Source organism: Poeciliopsis prolifica, unplaced genomic scaffold, assembly GCF_027474105.1.
Source record: "Poeciliopsis prolifica strain line A6 unplaced genomic scaffold, Auburn_PproV2 SCAFFOLD039, whole genome shotgun sequence".
In the NCBI taxonomy this organism is placed as follows: domain Eukaryota; kingdom Metazoa; phylum Chordata; class Actinopteri; order Cyprinodontiformes; family Poeciliidae; genus Poeciliopsis; species Poeciliopsis prolifica.
Genome location: NW_026562414.1, coordinates 1,632,505 through 1,647,176, shown reverse-complemented (window position 1 = coordinate 1,647,176; position 14,672 = coordinate 1,632,505). Strand labels below are relative to the sequence as shown.

General features: G+C 37.3%; 1 protein-coding gene across 2 annotated transcripts in view; it reads left to right on the top strand.

Annotated features, from left to right (window-relative positions):
- The window catches only part of fut8b (fucosyltransferase 8b (alpha (1,6) fucosyltransferase)), a 105,699-nt gene that overhangs the window by 75,684 nt on the left and 15,343 nt on the right, over window positions 1-14,672 (top strand). For both annotated transcript variants that reach the window (XM_055054278.1, XM_055054279.1), the window contains exons 5-6: window positions 2,191-2,305; window positions 8,313-8,550. In XM_055054278.1, the coding sequence (XP_054910253.1) occupies window positions 2,191-2,305; window positions 8,313-8,550 (353 nt within the window). The remainder of the gene's footprint in view (window positions 1-2,190; window positions 2,306-8,312; window positions 8,551-14,672) is intronic.

The window sequence follows — 14,672 nt, the reverse complement described above, 5'->3', positions numbered from 1 at the left end:
ACATTCTTTACAGTTGACTTGAGTAAATGATTTTAAATGACTTTGTTCTGAAAGTAAAAGACAATAAAATATTTTATTTGAGTTTCCAGACTAGTTGCTTCTCATAACAAAAAAAAAGAAACAAAACAAAACAAAAAAACTTCATAACTAATTTTCCATGTCTCACATTCCTCTGACTAAATGCACTGAATGTCTCCATTCAGTTCATATAGTCTTGCAAATAGTGGAACTTTTCACCTTTGGTGTCTTATGTGAAACTCTGCTTGTGAAAATCAGCACTGTGACCTATTGGGTAAGCTCTACATAAAGCTACAAGACTAAAGCGAGGTATTTCCCCCCCATGCAGTAGGTACAAGTCTTTTTTTATTTTGCCTCTGCTGTTGTCAGGTTCAGAGAACAGCAAGCAGCAGAGCATGCGAGTAAGCTGCTTGCACAGGCAGACTATTGTTCCTGTGGTTTATTCATACTGAGGCTGTACTGTAGTTATTGTGAGAAAACAGTTCGAAGTCATTGCAACTTTACAACAGAGTGATTATTTTTAGGGCTAGTTATTTCTCAAAGGTCATGACTATCCTGCAAAGTGGTGCTCTGGACTTAATAAAATTGTTCTGTTACAGTGAAAAGTAAAACGGCTGCCGGGGAAAAGGTGGTTTCGCCCCATAAAGTTCACAGTTGTACAGCCGTATTGTGCAGTTTCTACACAGTTTGTGTAGAAACAGCGTGCTAATTTTTATTAGTTAATAATAACACCCAATTAAATGTAGCAATGTTTTCCTGCAGACAGCTAGCCCTCTGCTTGTAATTCTATTTATTTATTTATTTATTTTTTCTGTATAACTTCCCACAGCATCACCAGGGTGCAGTGTTTGGGCACTGGCTGATTAAACACCAGCGAATGAGAGCTTGTGGCTGTAATCGGCTATCACCTTCATTCATACTAAACATGCTTTGTTGGCAAAAAGTTAGATTTGAAATAAAATCCAGGAACAAAGCAGCTCCACATGGCAGCTTATCATAATGAAAGCCGAGCCTATGGCTGTTTTCATACCGATACGTACACCGGTTACTGAGGCAGGTATTGCCATCTGTTTATCTGTTTCTGAACTGCAATTTCACAGTTCATATTTGCATTTGGTAATCTACACCAGCACAAACACTACTCTCAAAATAAACAGATGCTCAAGTAAGCAAGCTTGGTAAACAGACCTGTACGTGGATGCAGCATTCTCCTGCCCTGGCGGTTACATAACTCATCATGTTTGTTTGTAACTTTTGATTGTATCCACAACACAGTTGCATTTAGCTTTTCAGCTTTAACCTCACTGCTACCTAAGCTATTACCCTTGAGGAATATTCTGGTGACACTTACCATCTAGCAACTGGTAGCAAGCAGCCAGCACCTCCTTTTCTCTTCATTTGTTTTTGTTTCTAATTCCACATGAAATGTATTTTGTCTTTTTCTTAGCATTTTCTGTAGCTAGAGCTATAGATCAGGAGTTAAACCACTAGAGAAAGATGAGGGCATTTTTTTGTTCAATAGTCCTCATTGAGAATACACTTTACTTAATAAAAACAAATACCTATACTGTTTGCATATCCAGAATTTAAAGGCCATATGCTTTTTAATCTTCTTAGATTGTACTAACTTACTTACTAACGTCATACTGAAAATTGCTGAAAATTTAGTGATGAAAATGCAGATGTTTAAAAAAGACATTGATTTAAATGCATATGAGTTGGATTATCTACAGTTACAACAAAAATTTAAATCATATCCAAACTGCCATGATGTTAAAATATTTTCCTTGTCTTTTTCTTTGTCTTCTTCATTGTTGTCTTTAATTTTTCTGCGCTCTTTAAATTTGCAAAGTTAATATTATAGCCTGGAATAACATTTCATAGCAACAGCAATAATACAAATGACAATAATAATTAAACCTAACTTGAGTTAGTATTGTTATTAGAAGTGCAATTAAAGAGTTAACAAAATATAAAATCCAAAAAGCGCTTTGGTTTTATTTAAACTACTTCCTCTGTTTTTATTTTGGGTTGTGTGTTTATCCTAGAAAGCAGAATAAGCATAACATGTTTTACAGAAAAAAAAATCATCTTTATTCAGACTGTGTTTATATTGGGATGGTGGTTTAAAAAGTTATCTCATTGTTTGAAACTGTGTGCTTGTTTCTACAGATCCGTCATGACAGATTTATACTACCTCAGCCAGGCAGATGGAGTTGGCGAATGGAGAGTAAAGGAGGCTAAAGACCTGTCAGATCTGGTCCAGAACAGAATCACCTACCTACAGGTACCTACAGACGCACCTGCTGCTCAGGCCAGCTGGCCCGTATTCTCTTCCTCGCAGATACATTTAGACAAAGCTACATTGTTAGCATTCATCGGAATGTCGACCTCACATGGATGGGCCCGCATACGCACTTTTCCACTTTTTTTTTTTTTTTGTCTCATTTGCACCATCTTTATCTGCCAGCGTCGGTTTCCACAAGTAGCAGGTAAAAGGAATGAAAGCAGCCGGTTTCAGCTGTGGGATCTGACAAGCAGGATTCTTGTTATTTGTCAGCGTTTTCGAGTCAAACGCACGCACACGCTCACAAGCCAAAAGACAGTTGGAATGACATTTCTGCAGACATGCACACACTGAAATGTCTATGCAGTTTAAAGACAAATACTCCCATACCCAGTCAGTCACGTTGCTGCATGTTCAAAAAAAGCACACGCATACAGTATACATATATGATATTCAGGACTCGTTCCCTGGCCCGAGTCGCCCCGCTCCTCTTTGCCAACTCTGCCGCCGCAGGCTTTTCGAACGGGGCGGTGCGTTGCGGCAGCGGGTCCTGCAGCATTAATGAGCCGGTGTGTTTGATGAAGAGGACCCAGTCAGTCTGGCTGGGCGGAGACGGCACCACTAACAGATGCTGTCACCACTGCTGAGGGATCACACTGCTCTACCAGCTGCCATCACTAATTCATCACACACACCCTCATGCGCACGCGGTCGCGCACAGTCGGATTCACCTGCACCTACAAGCAACTGTTATTGAAGTTGAGCCATAAGATTGATGCTCGTGCTTAAATGCAAAGCGATAGCCTGTGTACACACACACGTGTGTGTGTGTTTGGCTCTCTCATGCAGTTCCATACATCTATATGTGCAGAGACAGACAGGCTCCTCCTTCTTGTACTGCTGTCGCTGCCACCTGCATCAGCTTTCCTCTTCTTTCCTGCCATAACTAACTCCATCTGTCCACTCGCATCATCCAGCAGCCACGGCTCCTTCAGATGGAGCTTAGTTGGTTTTTTTGTTTGTTTTTTTCCCTTCTTTTTCTTACTCTGATACTTATTACTGTCTTGTTTATTTTTTGTATCTTCATTGCCTTTGTGTTTTTTTTTTTTCCAGCTATAATTTATCACAGACAAAATGCGCCTGGTAACAATGAGTCAAATCCCAGCTTTGTTGTGCTTTCTCATCAGCGACACAGTTCTCATGGCATCATGCCATAGTCGGAGGTTTGTCATTGCTTAGTTCGAAGAATACATGATTACATGATGACAACCAGTAAAGTATTGCCAGAACTGTTTGAAAAAATTATTTATTTTGATTTAAAAAGAGGAAAAAAAACAGGTTATGTATATGGTTTCAATGCTGTCTGGAAATCGTGGGACTCAATTTTGCTCTTTCCCAGTTTATCATAGGATGGAAAAATATTAGGATTTCAAGACTTTAACCTCCGTCCTTCCTTTTTCACTTTCTTCTGTCCTTCCTCTGTACTTTTATTTATTCACTTATTCCTCATTTAGCCATGATGTCCTTCATTGTGTACTTTTTCCTTCCCTCCTTTCTCATATAGCTTTTCTTTCATCCTTGTCTTTTATTCCTGCCTTCTTTTGTTTCAGTTCTTCCTAGTGGATATTCTTTCTTACTTCTTCACATCTTTCTTGTGTTCTTCCTTCCCTTCTTTATGACAATCCCTCTTATCTTTCTTGTGTCATTTCTTATTTGGTTCTTAATTCCCTCTCTTTTGCCTGTCCTCCTGTTTATTTCCCCTGTGTCTTATCAGCTTTTTCATATGTTCTTCTCTCATTCCTTGTCCTTCTCCCTTGCTGCTTTAATGTTTCTTCATCCTTGTCTTCATTGTTTTCTACCTGCCCTTCTTCCTGGTGTCTTCCTCTCAGTCTCTCTAGGGGTTTTCCTTCATTCCACCATCGGCTGTAGAAGTCATTGCCATAAGCTTATGTTTAACTTTTACAAAAAAAGATTTATTTTGAGCTGGAAACAGAGGACTGCAGAAACTGTACATTTCAGTCTGGAAAAGTCTGGAATTTGTACTTGGTACAGACATTTGAAGTAAAAATGTGATTTGGCCATTGTAAATGCTGTTAAAATGTAAATGAATGTGGCTGAGTATATGTTACTCAAAAAAGAGAGAAGGGTAAATACACTGTAAGGGATTACAGTGAAATGCAATGGACATGTTTCCTTTCTTTTTTCTCAGTATAAAAAATGTGATCAGAAAAATGTTTAAAAAAGGAGCTAGAGGTTGTTAAACCAAAGACCAGATACCATCAAAATAACAGGAAACAATGTATTGTCTGTTTTCTGTCAAATTGAGGGCATTTGGGTAAAATGACTGTGGTATCTAATAACTTGATAACTTGCTTTTCACGCCACAAACACCTTTTTGTTAATTGTAACACCTTGTCTCCTCGGCTTTTATTAAAGCAGCTTTTGGTGGTGTCATGCCGCGCCGTGGGATCTTCCAATGCCAGACTTCTAACACACATAATAGCATAAAAGCCCTTGACCAACCAGTTTTTGTTACATTTCTGCACATGGCACATAGTGCCACGTTCTATTTTGAAAACTGACCTGATTCTTTCTGCCTTTCTCGTGTATTTGACATCCTGTCTACTTTAGCAGATTTGCACAGCTTCCAAAATAAACCAGGTGGGTTCGGGAGAGAGTATATGCATAAACCAGAGACAAAAACTGAAACTTGTCTCAGCGTTCAACTTAAACAACCACACCAGTCTCTAAACTTATTTAAAACAATGTGATTAAGTATAAATTGCTCATACAAACAGAAACGGTGTTGCACTTGACCTGTTGGTTTTGTACTATTTCTAATTAAATTAAAAGTTAAAACAAAAATATTTCTCCGTAGAATCAAGTTGGACGTATTTTATCCAGATCGAATTCTTAAGGTGCTCTTGTTAGAGATTATGGAGGGGAAAAAACAGGAACAATTTAGTAAACCAGAACAAGTGAAGTTTTTGGTTTTAACTGGACTCTTTTCTGTCCAGCCCTTTGATTATAGTATTTCTGGTTCAGTTCATATCAATGGATATAACTTTGTTAGCTGGAAAGTAGGCAATATGGTGCTTTTCTTCTAAAATGTAAATGTCTCATGATGGTTATGATTGCGATCAGTTCATCTATTTGTTAATTATTGTTCTCATTTATGTATAAGTTAATCTTTTTATCTATTCAATCCACACAGTGGCCACTGTAGAAACATGCATATTTAACATTTTACTTTGTATTTTGAAAATGACTTTAAAAATGAGGAACTTTCGAATGAGCGTCAAACGAAAAGTAATTCAACTTTCTGTTTCTGAAAAAAAATTAATTGACCGTAAATTGTCAACAAAATAGGTTCAATGTCACTAAGTTGTTGTTTTTTTCAGACCATTATTCAGAGTATTTGAATTCTATATATTAAAACTTTGGTGAAATTTGTCAGTGTTGCCCTACTGGTTTTATTTTTTATTTCTAAAATAACACCAATAAAACTATAACACCAATAAAACTACAAAGCCTGATATGAATATACCAGCAGTGATGAAATGTTCTTTTATTACTCGAGGTCTTTTGCCAGTTGGAGCACAGAAAACGTCCTACATTCACTTTAAGCATCTTGAAGTGAGTGGATAGGGGGAGCGCTGTGGACAATTACCTGAGGTTATTATTCTGTCATATTCAGCTGGTTTCAGCCATTGCTCCTAAACCAACAATAACTTTGTGGTCTGCCCGAATCCGAAGCGCTCTGCTGCTGACCCTGGGTGTTAATATGTGAGAAGAATATTATTTAAAGAGGTACTTAACCTACAGTACGCTGCCCGTGCGCACAGCTGGCGTCATTATCCTTGAGCCGTTCCTCTCCACGGGTCTGATCCGTTCCAGCTCCACCATTAGCAACACCGGGTTCCAGTGACGGCGACTTTGTCTCGGCACGACTCGTGCCATAAAATGACCTCACGCAGATACAGTGACATGCCTCTGAGCCTGTCTATAGAGAAAGGAAGCTTTGAGAAGGTCCTTTGTAATCAGATGCCACTGACTGTAGATTTTAGTGGGTTAGCTTACACCCTTGGGGTTGCTGGTGAACTGGGATTCTGGAAATAGAAGGAAATACCTGTGTGGGTTGGCATGTCCCTTTTTGCGGCCATTGTACTTTGAGTAATTGAGAAAGAGAAGCGTTAATCAGTTTTGGCCAGCTTCCTGTCCTCTTTTGCTCATTTGTTTCTTTATAAATACCACCTTTTTTAAAACTTTAATCTCTCCTTATTTTTTCTGTTTTTCTTTTTACGCTCCTGTTTTCCCCTTTATTTCTCCTGCTAGCATGTGATAGGCAGCGTTAGCTGGTGGGTGTTGGGTGGCCTGATTACTCTGAACTACCCACAGCTGCAGCAGACTAATGAGGAAAACACTCCCATCAGCGAATAATTGCTGTTCAGGAAGCCGGTTGGCTTCCAGTCGCTCCAGTCGCTCAGATCGGCTGCAGAGCCGATCACAACCCACACTGCAACTCGTCAGTGACATAGCGTGCAGCAATCTGTTGCATTCCACTTGTTCTGTACGTAAAATAGACAGTTTATTGTTCCTTCTCCCAGCCCCTCTTATTCGGTATTCCTCCCTTCAAACTGCATAACGTTGCAGCTAATTTTTGAGTTGATGAATTGAGAGAAAGAGAGAGGGCATCGAAAAATAAGGAGGATGAAACAAAGGATATTAAAAGATAGGAAGCCAAGAGAGCAGAGAGACGGCTTAAGAATTAGCTTAAGAGAACGACAGTGAAGCAAAAGCAGAAATGAAAACACGAATAAGAGAAAACAAAAGCAACAATAAAAAGGTTAAAGGATAGAACTGGCACTATTCTTTTTTTTTTTTTTTTTTTTCTTAACAAATCACCGGAAAGTACTAGACCTGGAAATTAGTCAGTGTCTGTCAGTGGCATTTTGCCTATTTTGAAAGCAGTCAGTAATTTTCCCAAACAGCTGCAAAAGAGCACTCTATCTTTTATTGAGTTTCACCCAAACAAAAGCCAAATACAGATTGAATAGCTCTATATTCTTCAGGAATGAATAACTCTGTAGTGAATATCTGGGTTCCTACACATATTTGAAGTCTGGAATTTGATTCTCCAGACTGGGATCAACAAAGACAAAAAAATACAACAGAGTGGGAAGAAATATGCGGATCTCCTCTGACACTCAGTTTTCCATTTTTGGTGAAGAAAAATACAGACCACTTCCTTCTTTCATTTTTCCCTTACGTTCCCCTAATCCTTCTTGTTTTAGTCCTTCGTTCGTTCCTTTCGTAATTATTTTTATGCTTTATTCATGACATCCTTTGATCATTTTTCCTCCCCTGCATTCTTTCTTTTTTGCTTTAATCTGTCTTGTTTTGTTTTTGGGTTTTTTTGTACTCCAATCCGTCCATCCGTTGGAGGTAAAAATAAAAAAATCTGACCACTGTGTAAATATCTGCTGCAAATTAATAGTGAACTTTTGTACTTGCTTGTTTTTTAAATCGTCAGCGATATCTGTGATTACAAAAGTAAACATTTTAAAGTGAAAGTTTTAAAGTAAAAAGGTGCAGGAAACCTGATCAGATGGGATCTTCAACACCCTTTAATGGAAAATTATTCCCAGGATTGCTTTGTTGTTGAAGAAAGACAACATTGACCAATTTGCACGTCCTTAAGTAAAAGGGTCTTTTTGATTACAACAAAATAAAAAGTTTGTCCTCTTTCTCCTTTTGCAGTAAAGCAGAATGATTTAATAAAGAGACAGCTGGCGATAAATGGAAGAGGCAATTTTAAAAGACAAACTAGGGGAAAATCATGAGTAGGCAACATAAAATTCAGAGTTCAGTACAAGACTGGCAATGAAAACTAATAAAACAATATGAGCCGTGTGTTATTACGTGTCAGAGATCAGTTTTCTAAGAAACTGAAGGTGAAAGTTGAGCAATAAAAAAACGTTGAAACAGTCTCTCCTTTTTCTCCCAGAATCCCCCAGATTGCAGCAAGGCGAGAAAGCTGGTGTGTAACATCAACAAGGGCTGCGGTTACGGCTGCCAGCTCCACCACGTCGTCTACTGCTTCATGATTGCGTACGGCACTCAGCGCACGCTCATCCTGGAGTCACACAACTGGCGCTACGCCCCCGGCGGCTGGGAGACCGTCTTTCTGCCAGTCAGCAACACATGCACTGACCGGTCCGGGGCTTCCACTGGACACTGGTCAGGTGGGTACATCCCAGTGACACAGTCGCATTATGAGCTGCAGTTAGCACTATAGCGCAGCGTAAGTGGCCAAGTGAACTAAGCAGCTGCTAAGTTCTTCATAGATCTGTCATTTGAACATGTTTACTGAGAATGGGAGTATTTATGAATTTGATTTATTGGTTTCAGTGTGGAAAAATTAGACATTTGTTTAACATTTAAAATTCAGATTTAATGGATTAGCAAGTTTGCTTCCTAAAGCACAAAAAAATAATATTCATAGGTTGATTGCTGGGTTACCATAGCTACAGTCTGATGTTGTGAGTTTAATCTTTGTGATTGAGGTTCAAATTCATCTCAGCAAATAATTGTCACTGATTCCATTCCAGGTTGGTCCATTAAACATCTCCAAAGTTTTGCTAAAGATTTCACCAAATATATATATTTAGTGATTGAACATTGTTTAAAAAAAAAAAAAGGACTTGAAATTCCAAGTTCCTGACTTGAGAATGACTTGATCTTTACTTGAGACGTATAAAAGAGTGACTTGGTCCCACCTCTGCTAAATAATAATCTGCTCTACCATTGTCTCTACCAGCAGTAATTATGATAAGTTACCTAATTATCTTTTTTGTAATAACCCCATCTTAAAAATGTTCCTGACCCATTGTTCTCATGTAAAAGTAAAGTTTGATGATTGTTGATGCAATGTAGGATGAGGTTACTTTGATGGCTTTATTGCAGAAAAACCCAAAAAACAAATAATTTGGGATATATTTCCTGTAAACACAACCGCTGCCCTTCTGTCTTGTTTATGCTTGCAGTTTTCAACTGAGTCGATTAATCGTTCCCTTACATTCATATCCATTGCAGCACAGGTTCAGCTGAAATAAATTTCACCAATCATAACAGGCTTATGAAGTTTTAATTCTGTCCCTGGACTGGAGCACAAATTCACTGATGGCCCTTACATTTTCACATTAAAAGCTGCTGCTGGGTAATGTAAACATATTTCTGCCAAAAATCCATTTTGACATCAATATTTAATATCATCCTGAGTATTGAGATGTTTTTTTTTTAAGTTGCAACTACTTTTTCACATATCTCTTTTCAAATAAATTATGAACATGCAGTCAGTGATATGTATCTGGTTTGCACCTTTAAATTTGTCATGTTTCCATCAAAAATTTTTTTAGCATTGGTCAAATTAAATGTCCATTATCGCAGCTTCCGAGCACATTATATTTTTAAACTGAGGTTCCTTGTTACATTTCTCACTCTTGCTCACATATGCAGCAGCCCAGTCATATCAGGACAGCTTTGTGTTGTTGGCAGGACTTTTATTGGTGAAGGTTAAAAATTTATCAAAGTTTTTAATTTCCTTGTTCTCTACCATTAAAACATCTTGTCTTTTATTTGAATAAGTCTTTACTATAAACAACAAAAATCCATTTAATAAACAGCACAAGAAGCATAAAGTCATATGCGTTAAATTAGGTTTTGTTATGTTGGGGGTTCTGCAATTTCATGGTTGATGTACAGTGTTCTCCACTATTATTAACAGCTAAAGATTGGTGTTTTACTGGAGGGGCATTGTTCCACTCTTCAAATTGGAGAGGACAACCATGCATCCTTTTCAAGGAAGGTAGATCTGTTTTGATCTGAGAGTCATGCAATAGCCAAAAGAAAATAGTTACTGTAAACAGTTTTTATAATGAGCAAAACAAAACTGGACAAGGACTCAAGTCTTGTCTTGTCACCGCTCACAATGAAAAGATACAGTAGATGTAAAAACTCTAAAGCTCAGAGTTGGAGAGCTGCAGAAAAGAGAGACATCTTGGGGTCATCAAGTTTCAGTAGTAATTAGACTGCTTCTAATTTCTAACAGGAAGCAACCTTTCTGTTAAGCACAAGCATAAATTACATTCAACATTAACTCTTACATGAATCAATGATTGTGTTGCATATTGTACATCTGTAACCAGGATGCTCGCTCAACTTTGTTTGCACCGTTACTTAAAAAGCTTCTGAATTTATTTTCACCTTTTAAATTAGCTGCTAATCCCAGAAGTTTGCATCCCTCTATCACTGACATGCTTGTAATTTTATTTTATTTTATGCAAAGAAGGCGAGCTTTATGCTTTTATCTTTTCTATTTAATTGCTTTTTATTCATTTCATATTAGGTCTCATGAGAGTGTCTGACGCAAAAAAGTAGTTTATGCACCAACCGAGGGGCTGCAGGGAAGCGAGACGACAGAAAAACATGCCTCTGTTGCACAAACTGTATATGGACTTGCATGCATGCTGAACAGCGAGGTTGCATCCCGCTGAGTAAAAAGCAGAGATATCATTACTGTTTCAGTCGTGATGGTTGTTTGGTTGTCTGTTGCGGTTAGTGACTCAGACAGATGCTGGTGGTTTACTTGAATCCTATTTATTATTATTCATTCCCATTTTTAGAAAGTAGCAAATTTGAACATTGAAGGGAAGGCACAGCTTTGCATCAACTTTGTGCAAATATCTCCCAGCCCATATTGCACACTGGTGTCTTGTCGTTTTTATATTTTCAGCGTATCTGTAGGTTTTATGCATCCAATGACCTTCACTTTCTCATTTTGGAAAAGAAAAAATATATATATTACCTTAAACTAGCCATAGGTAGTTTTTTTTTTTTTTTTTATGAAACACAGATGATCCATAACCTGTCCTGATTGCTAAAGCCCTTTGTCCAGCACTTACAACACCTTCATGTGTTTAGTGTATATCGCTCAGATCTCTCTGTGTATGTTCCAGAGAAATGCTTCAGCAGCAGTAAAGGCTTTAAATCTTTACAAGCAGGAGTGGGCGTGCCAACAGAGTTCCCCAGGATAGAAATGGGTTTATAAGATTTTGTTTCTCTGTTCTGCTTCACTGCCTGTTTTGGGATTTTCCCACTTTATAAGCCATGCCAAAAGAAATGACGACATGGAAATAAAAACATAATAAATTACCTGTAGTTCTGCACTCAATTTCAATCCTCATTATAATACAGTCCTTCACAAAAGTATTTATATCATTTTATTGAGATTTTGTGACAAATAATCACAAGGTACCACATAATTATAGTTATGTGGAAGGAAAAGGTTACGTCATTTCAAAATTGTTTTCCAAATATAAGTAATCCAGCTGGTAAATGAAGCTCAGCTTTGTGGAATTTAATATTAATATAAATACAGCTATTCTGAAAGGGCCTCAGTGGTTTCATACTTTGACTGCAAAAGACTCAGAACATTGTCAAAGGTTCAACTTGAAGCAGGTTCAAGTTGATAGTGCTAGTTACAATTAAATAATTTAGATGAAAGTAAATCCAAGGCTTCTGACTAAACTCAGGCTATTTTCCAAATAAGTTCTGGTAGAATTTTAGGTTTCGGTGTTTTTTTTTACTTCTGTGACATCTCAATTGGTGGCAGTTGGTTTATTTAGCACTGTCACGGTAAAGGGAATTTAATTCAAATGCCTGCTAGACTTTTCAGATTTACAAGCAAGAAAAAGGTTAAAAACTATACATCATTCTTATTCTCCTCACAGTTCTACTCTATGTTGTGCTGAATTATCACATAGAATCCTGATAAAATACAAGTTTGTTTTTGTAACATAATGTTTTACAAGTTTCACTTGTTATACATTTTTGCATGTATATGTATTTTAATATGCCAAAAAAATTTAAAGCACTAATCAACATAGTCTACTTATGATCTTAAGCATTTAATGCAGCCTTTTACCTCAATTATTTTCTCTCTCTTAGCTTCTCTGCGTTCATCTTTGAATTCTTCCAGCTCTATATTTTTATCATATTACTTCATTTGACTTGTGCTCTCCTGGGCTCCCTCTTCTTATCTCCTGCTCTCCCATTGCCTTTTCTCTCATATTTTCTCGCCTTTCATTTGTCCTTTTTCGCTTTTTAATGTATTTCCCTTCCTCCCATTTATGTGTGTGATTGGTGTGCATATTAAAAGCTACATTTTAAGAACCCATATGTGCCATACGGCTGATTGATTAGTGTTTGCATATATAGGATAAGACAAGTTCTTGACTTCTTTGAAGCTTTTTAATGTAAAAACTGTCATTGGTTTGTTTCTGTGACTCGTAAGTTATAGAATTGATTTTATGCTGTATTACTGAAACCAAAACACAACCTACTCTTTGTATTTATAGAAAATGTGCCCTCAATGTTGTTTTTCATGATGTTTTTGCTCACATAGGGAGTGAACTTCTCTGGAGCCTAATGCCTCAAACCAGCAAAATTCCAATTTCCCCACAAATCATAACATGGATAGCCTGCTCTCTTTTAAGTGCTTCTCTTGGGATCTGAGACGCTTACAGACCAAAAGAAAATGCATTCTATGTGTATCTGTGACATGGTATTTCTGTCAAGAAAACATATTGCTTTAGGGGAGGAGGAGATAAAGACAAAGATCGCAATGGAGCTATTATTGGACCCGCTGATTTTCTTCTTGCAAATGCGACATGGAGGAGGGGGAAAAAAAACAAAACATTGCAAGAAATGCACATTCACACAAACACAACCCTCAACTCAGATTTGTTCCACTGCAGAGATAAATAGTTTGTGGCCAAAAAAAAAAAAAGGAAAATAATATAATTCCAAATGAAAACCTTACAGTTAGACAAGGAAATATAGATTAGTGATGGACTGGTCAAATACAAAAATGAGTTTGCTTCATTTTATTGTCTTTAAAAAGGTTGGTGCAGATCCTCAGCCATCCAGGATATTGGAGTGCTACATGTTATAAATAGAACTGCATATATTATTTGATGTCTTCATCTCAAGGCCAAAATACTTTTTTTCAGTTTTTAAAATGATTTGGAAGTATCATACTATAAAATTGTCAATAGTCAAACTTGAACTGACCTCCTTGGGTCACTAATGGGGATGTTGAGGCCAGATGAGTCACTGGAGATGCCCTGCATTCATTTCAGTGTTTGGGTTGTCACTTGACCATCCAATCATTATCTCACAATGAACAAAGCAAGTTGTTTAGGCTGCATGTGTCATTGAATTTCTGTAAGACGGCTTGGGGATACGAGTCAAAGCTTTTGAAAAATGAAATCTGAAGGCCTGTTTATGGATATTTCTGGAAATGTTCTTGAGATGTATATAAACTGCTAAGTTCTGATCCAAGGACAGTTGGATCATGATTGTGGTTCATAAAAGCCTGAACAGTGTATAATATGAACATATATAAAAAAACATATTTATGCAATATTTAAAACCATGAGCCCTGCTTTAACATAAATTTATTTGATCTTACTTTGATAGAGTAAAATTTCCGATTTCTACTTTGGCTAACGAGTTTTAATTTGAGATTTAAATTAAACACATACTGACCTTAAGGATTCTTCCATTTTCTAGCAGAAAATGGAAGAATCACCAGATTGCTGCAAGTCAGTGACTCAATGACCCAGGGATTTCCTTCGATGGAAAACATTTACTAATTGGATCAAAAAGCTAAACTTTTCTAGCTAATACCTCTTTGGAATGAATGCAACTGACTTAAAGTTGAATTGAATCGACTATAGACTGATGGAAACCAAAAAAAATGGTTTTTAGTTTTGATACAATTAATGACTACAAGGAAGAAGTATTTGACCCACACATCACCAGTCACAGCCAATGAAAGGGAAGGCTGGTGATTTTCTTTCACCAGCTCATTGATTCTTGCAACACTATTTGAAATATTGGGACATTTCCAAGGGGGAAAGCACAGCTAACCCCATTTGACAACTTTTGGAGTATTACTTTGCATTCATGCTGTGAAAAGGTTCTTCCTCCAGGCCTTTTCATTTAGATAACTACACTTTTATATTCTTTAATCTTTTTAAAAGAAAAACAGGTTGAAGCTGCAAGGCAGTTTGCCCTTTCCCCAGTTTACTCCTCCGTTTCACACCTGAGCATTACCATTTCATCCCCTCTGACAATAATGTCTACCCTATAAACAAACCATTTCATACCCATTTGCTTAAACCATGTACAGTACTGTAGAAAAATAGTCATAAATTATTGTGTATATTTTTGTTTGCAGACCTTGTGAACTTTGTGGTTCACCCTATTAGCTCAGTTGACTCAGAAAATGTAACTTTTTTTG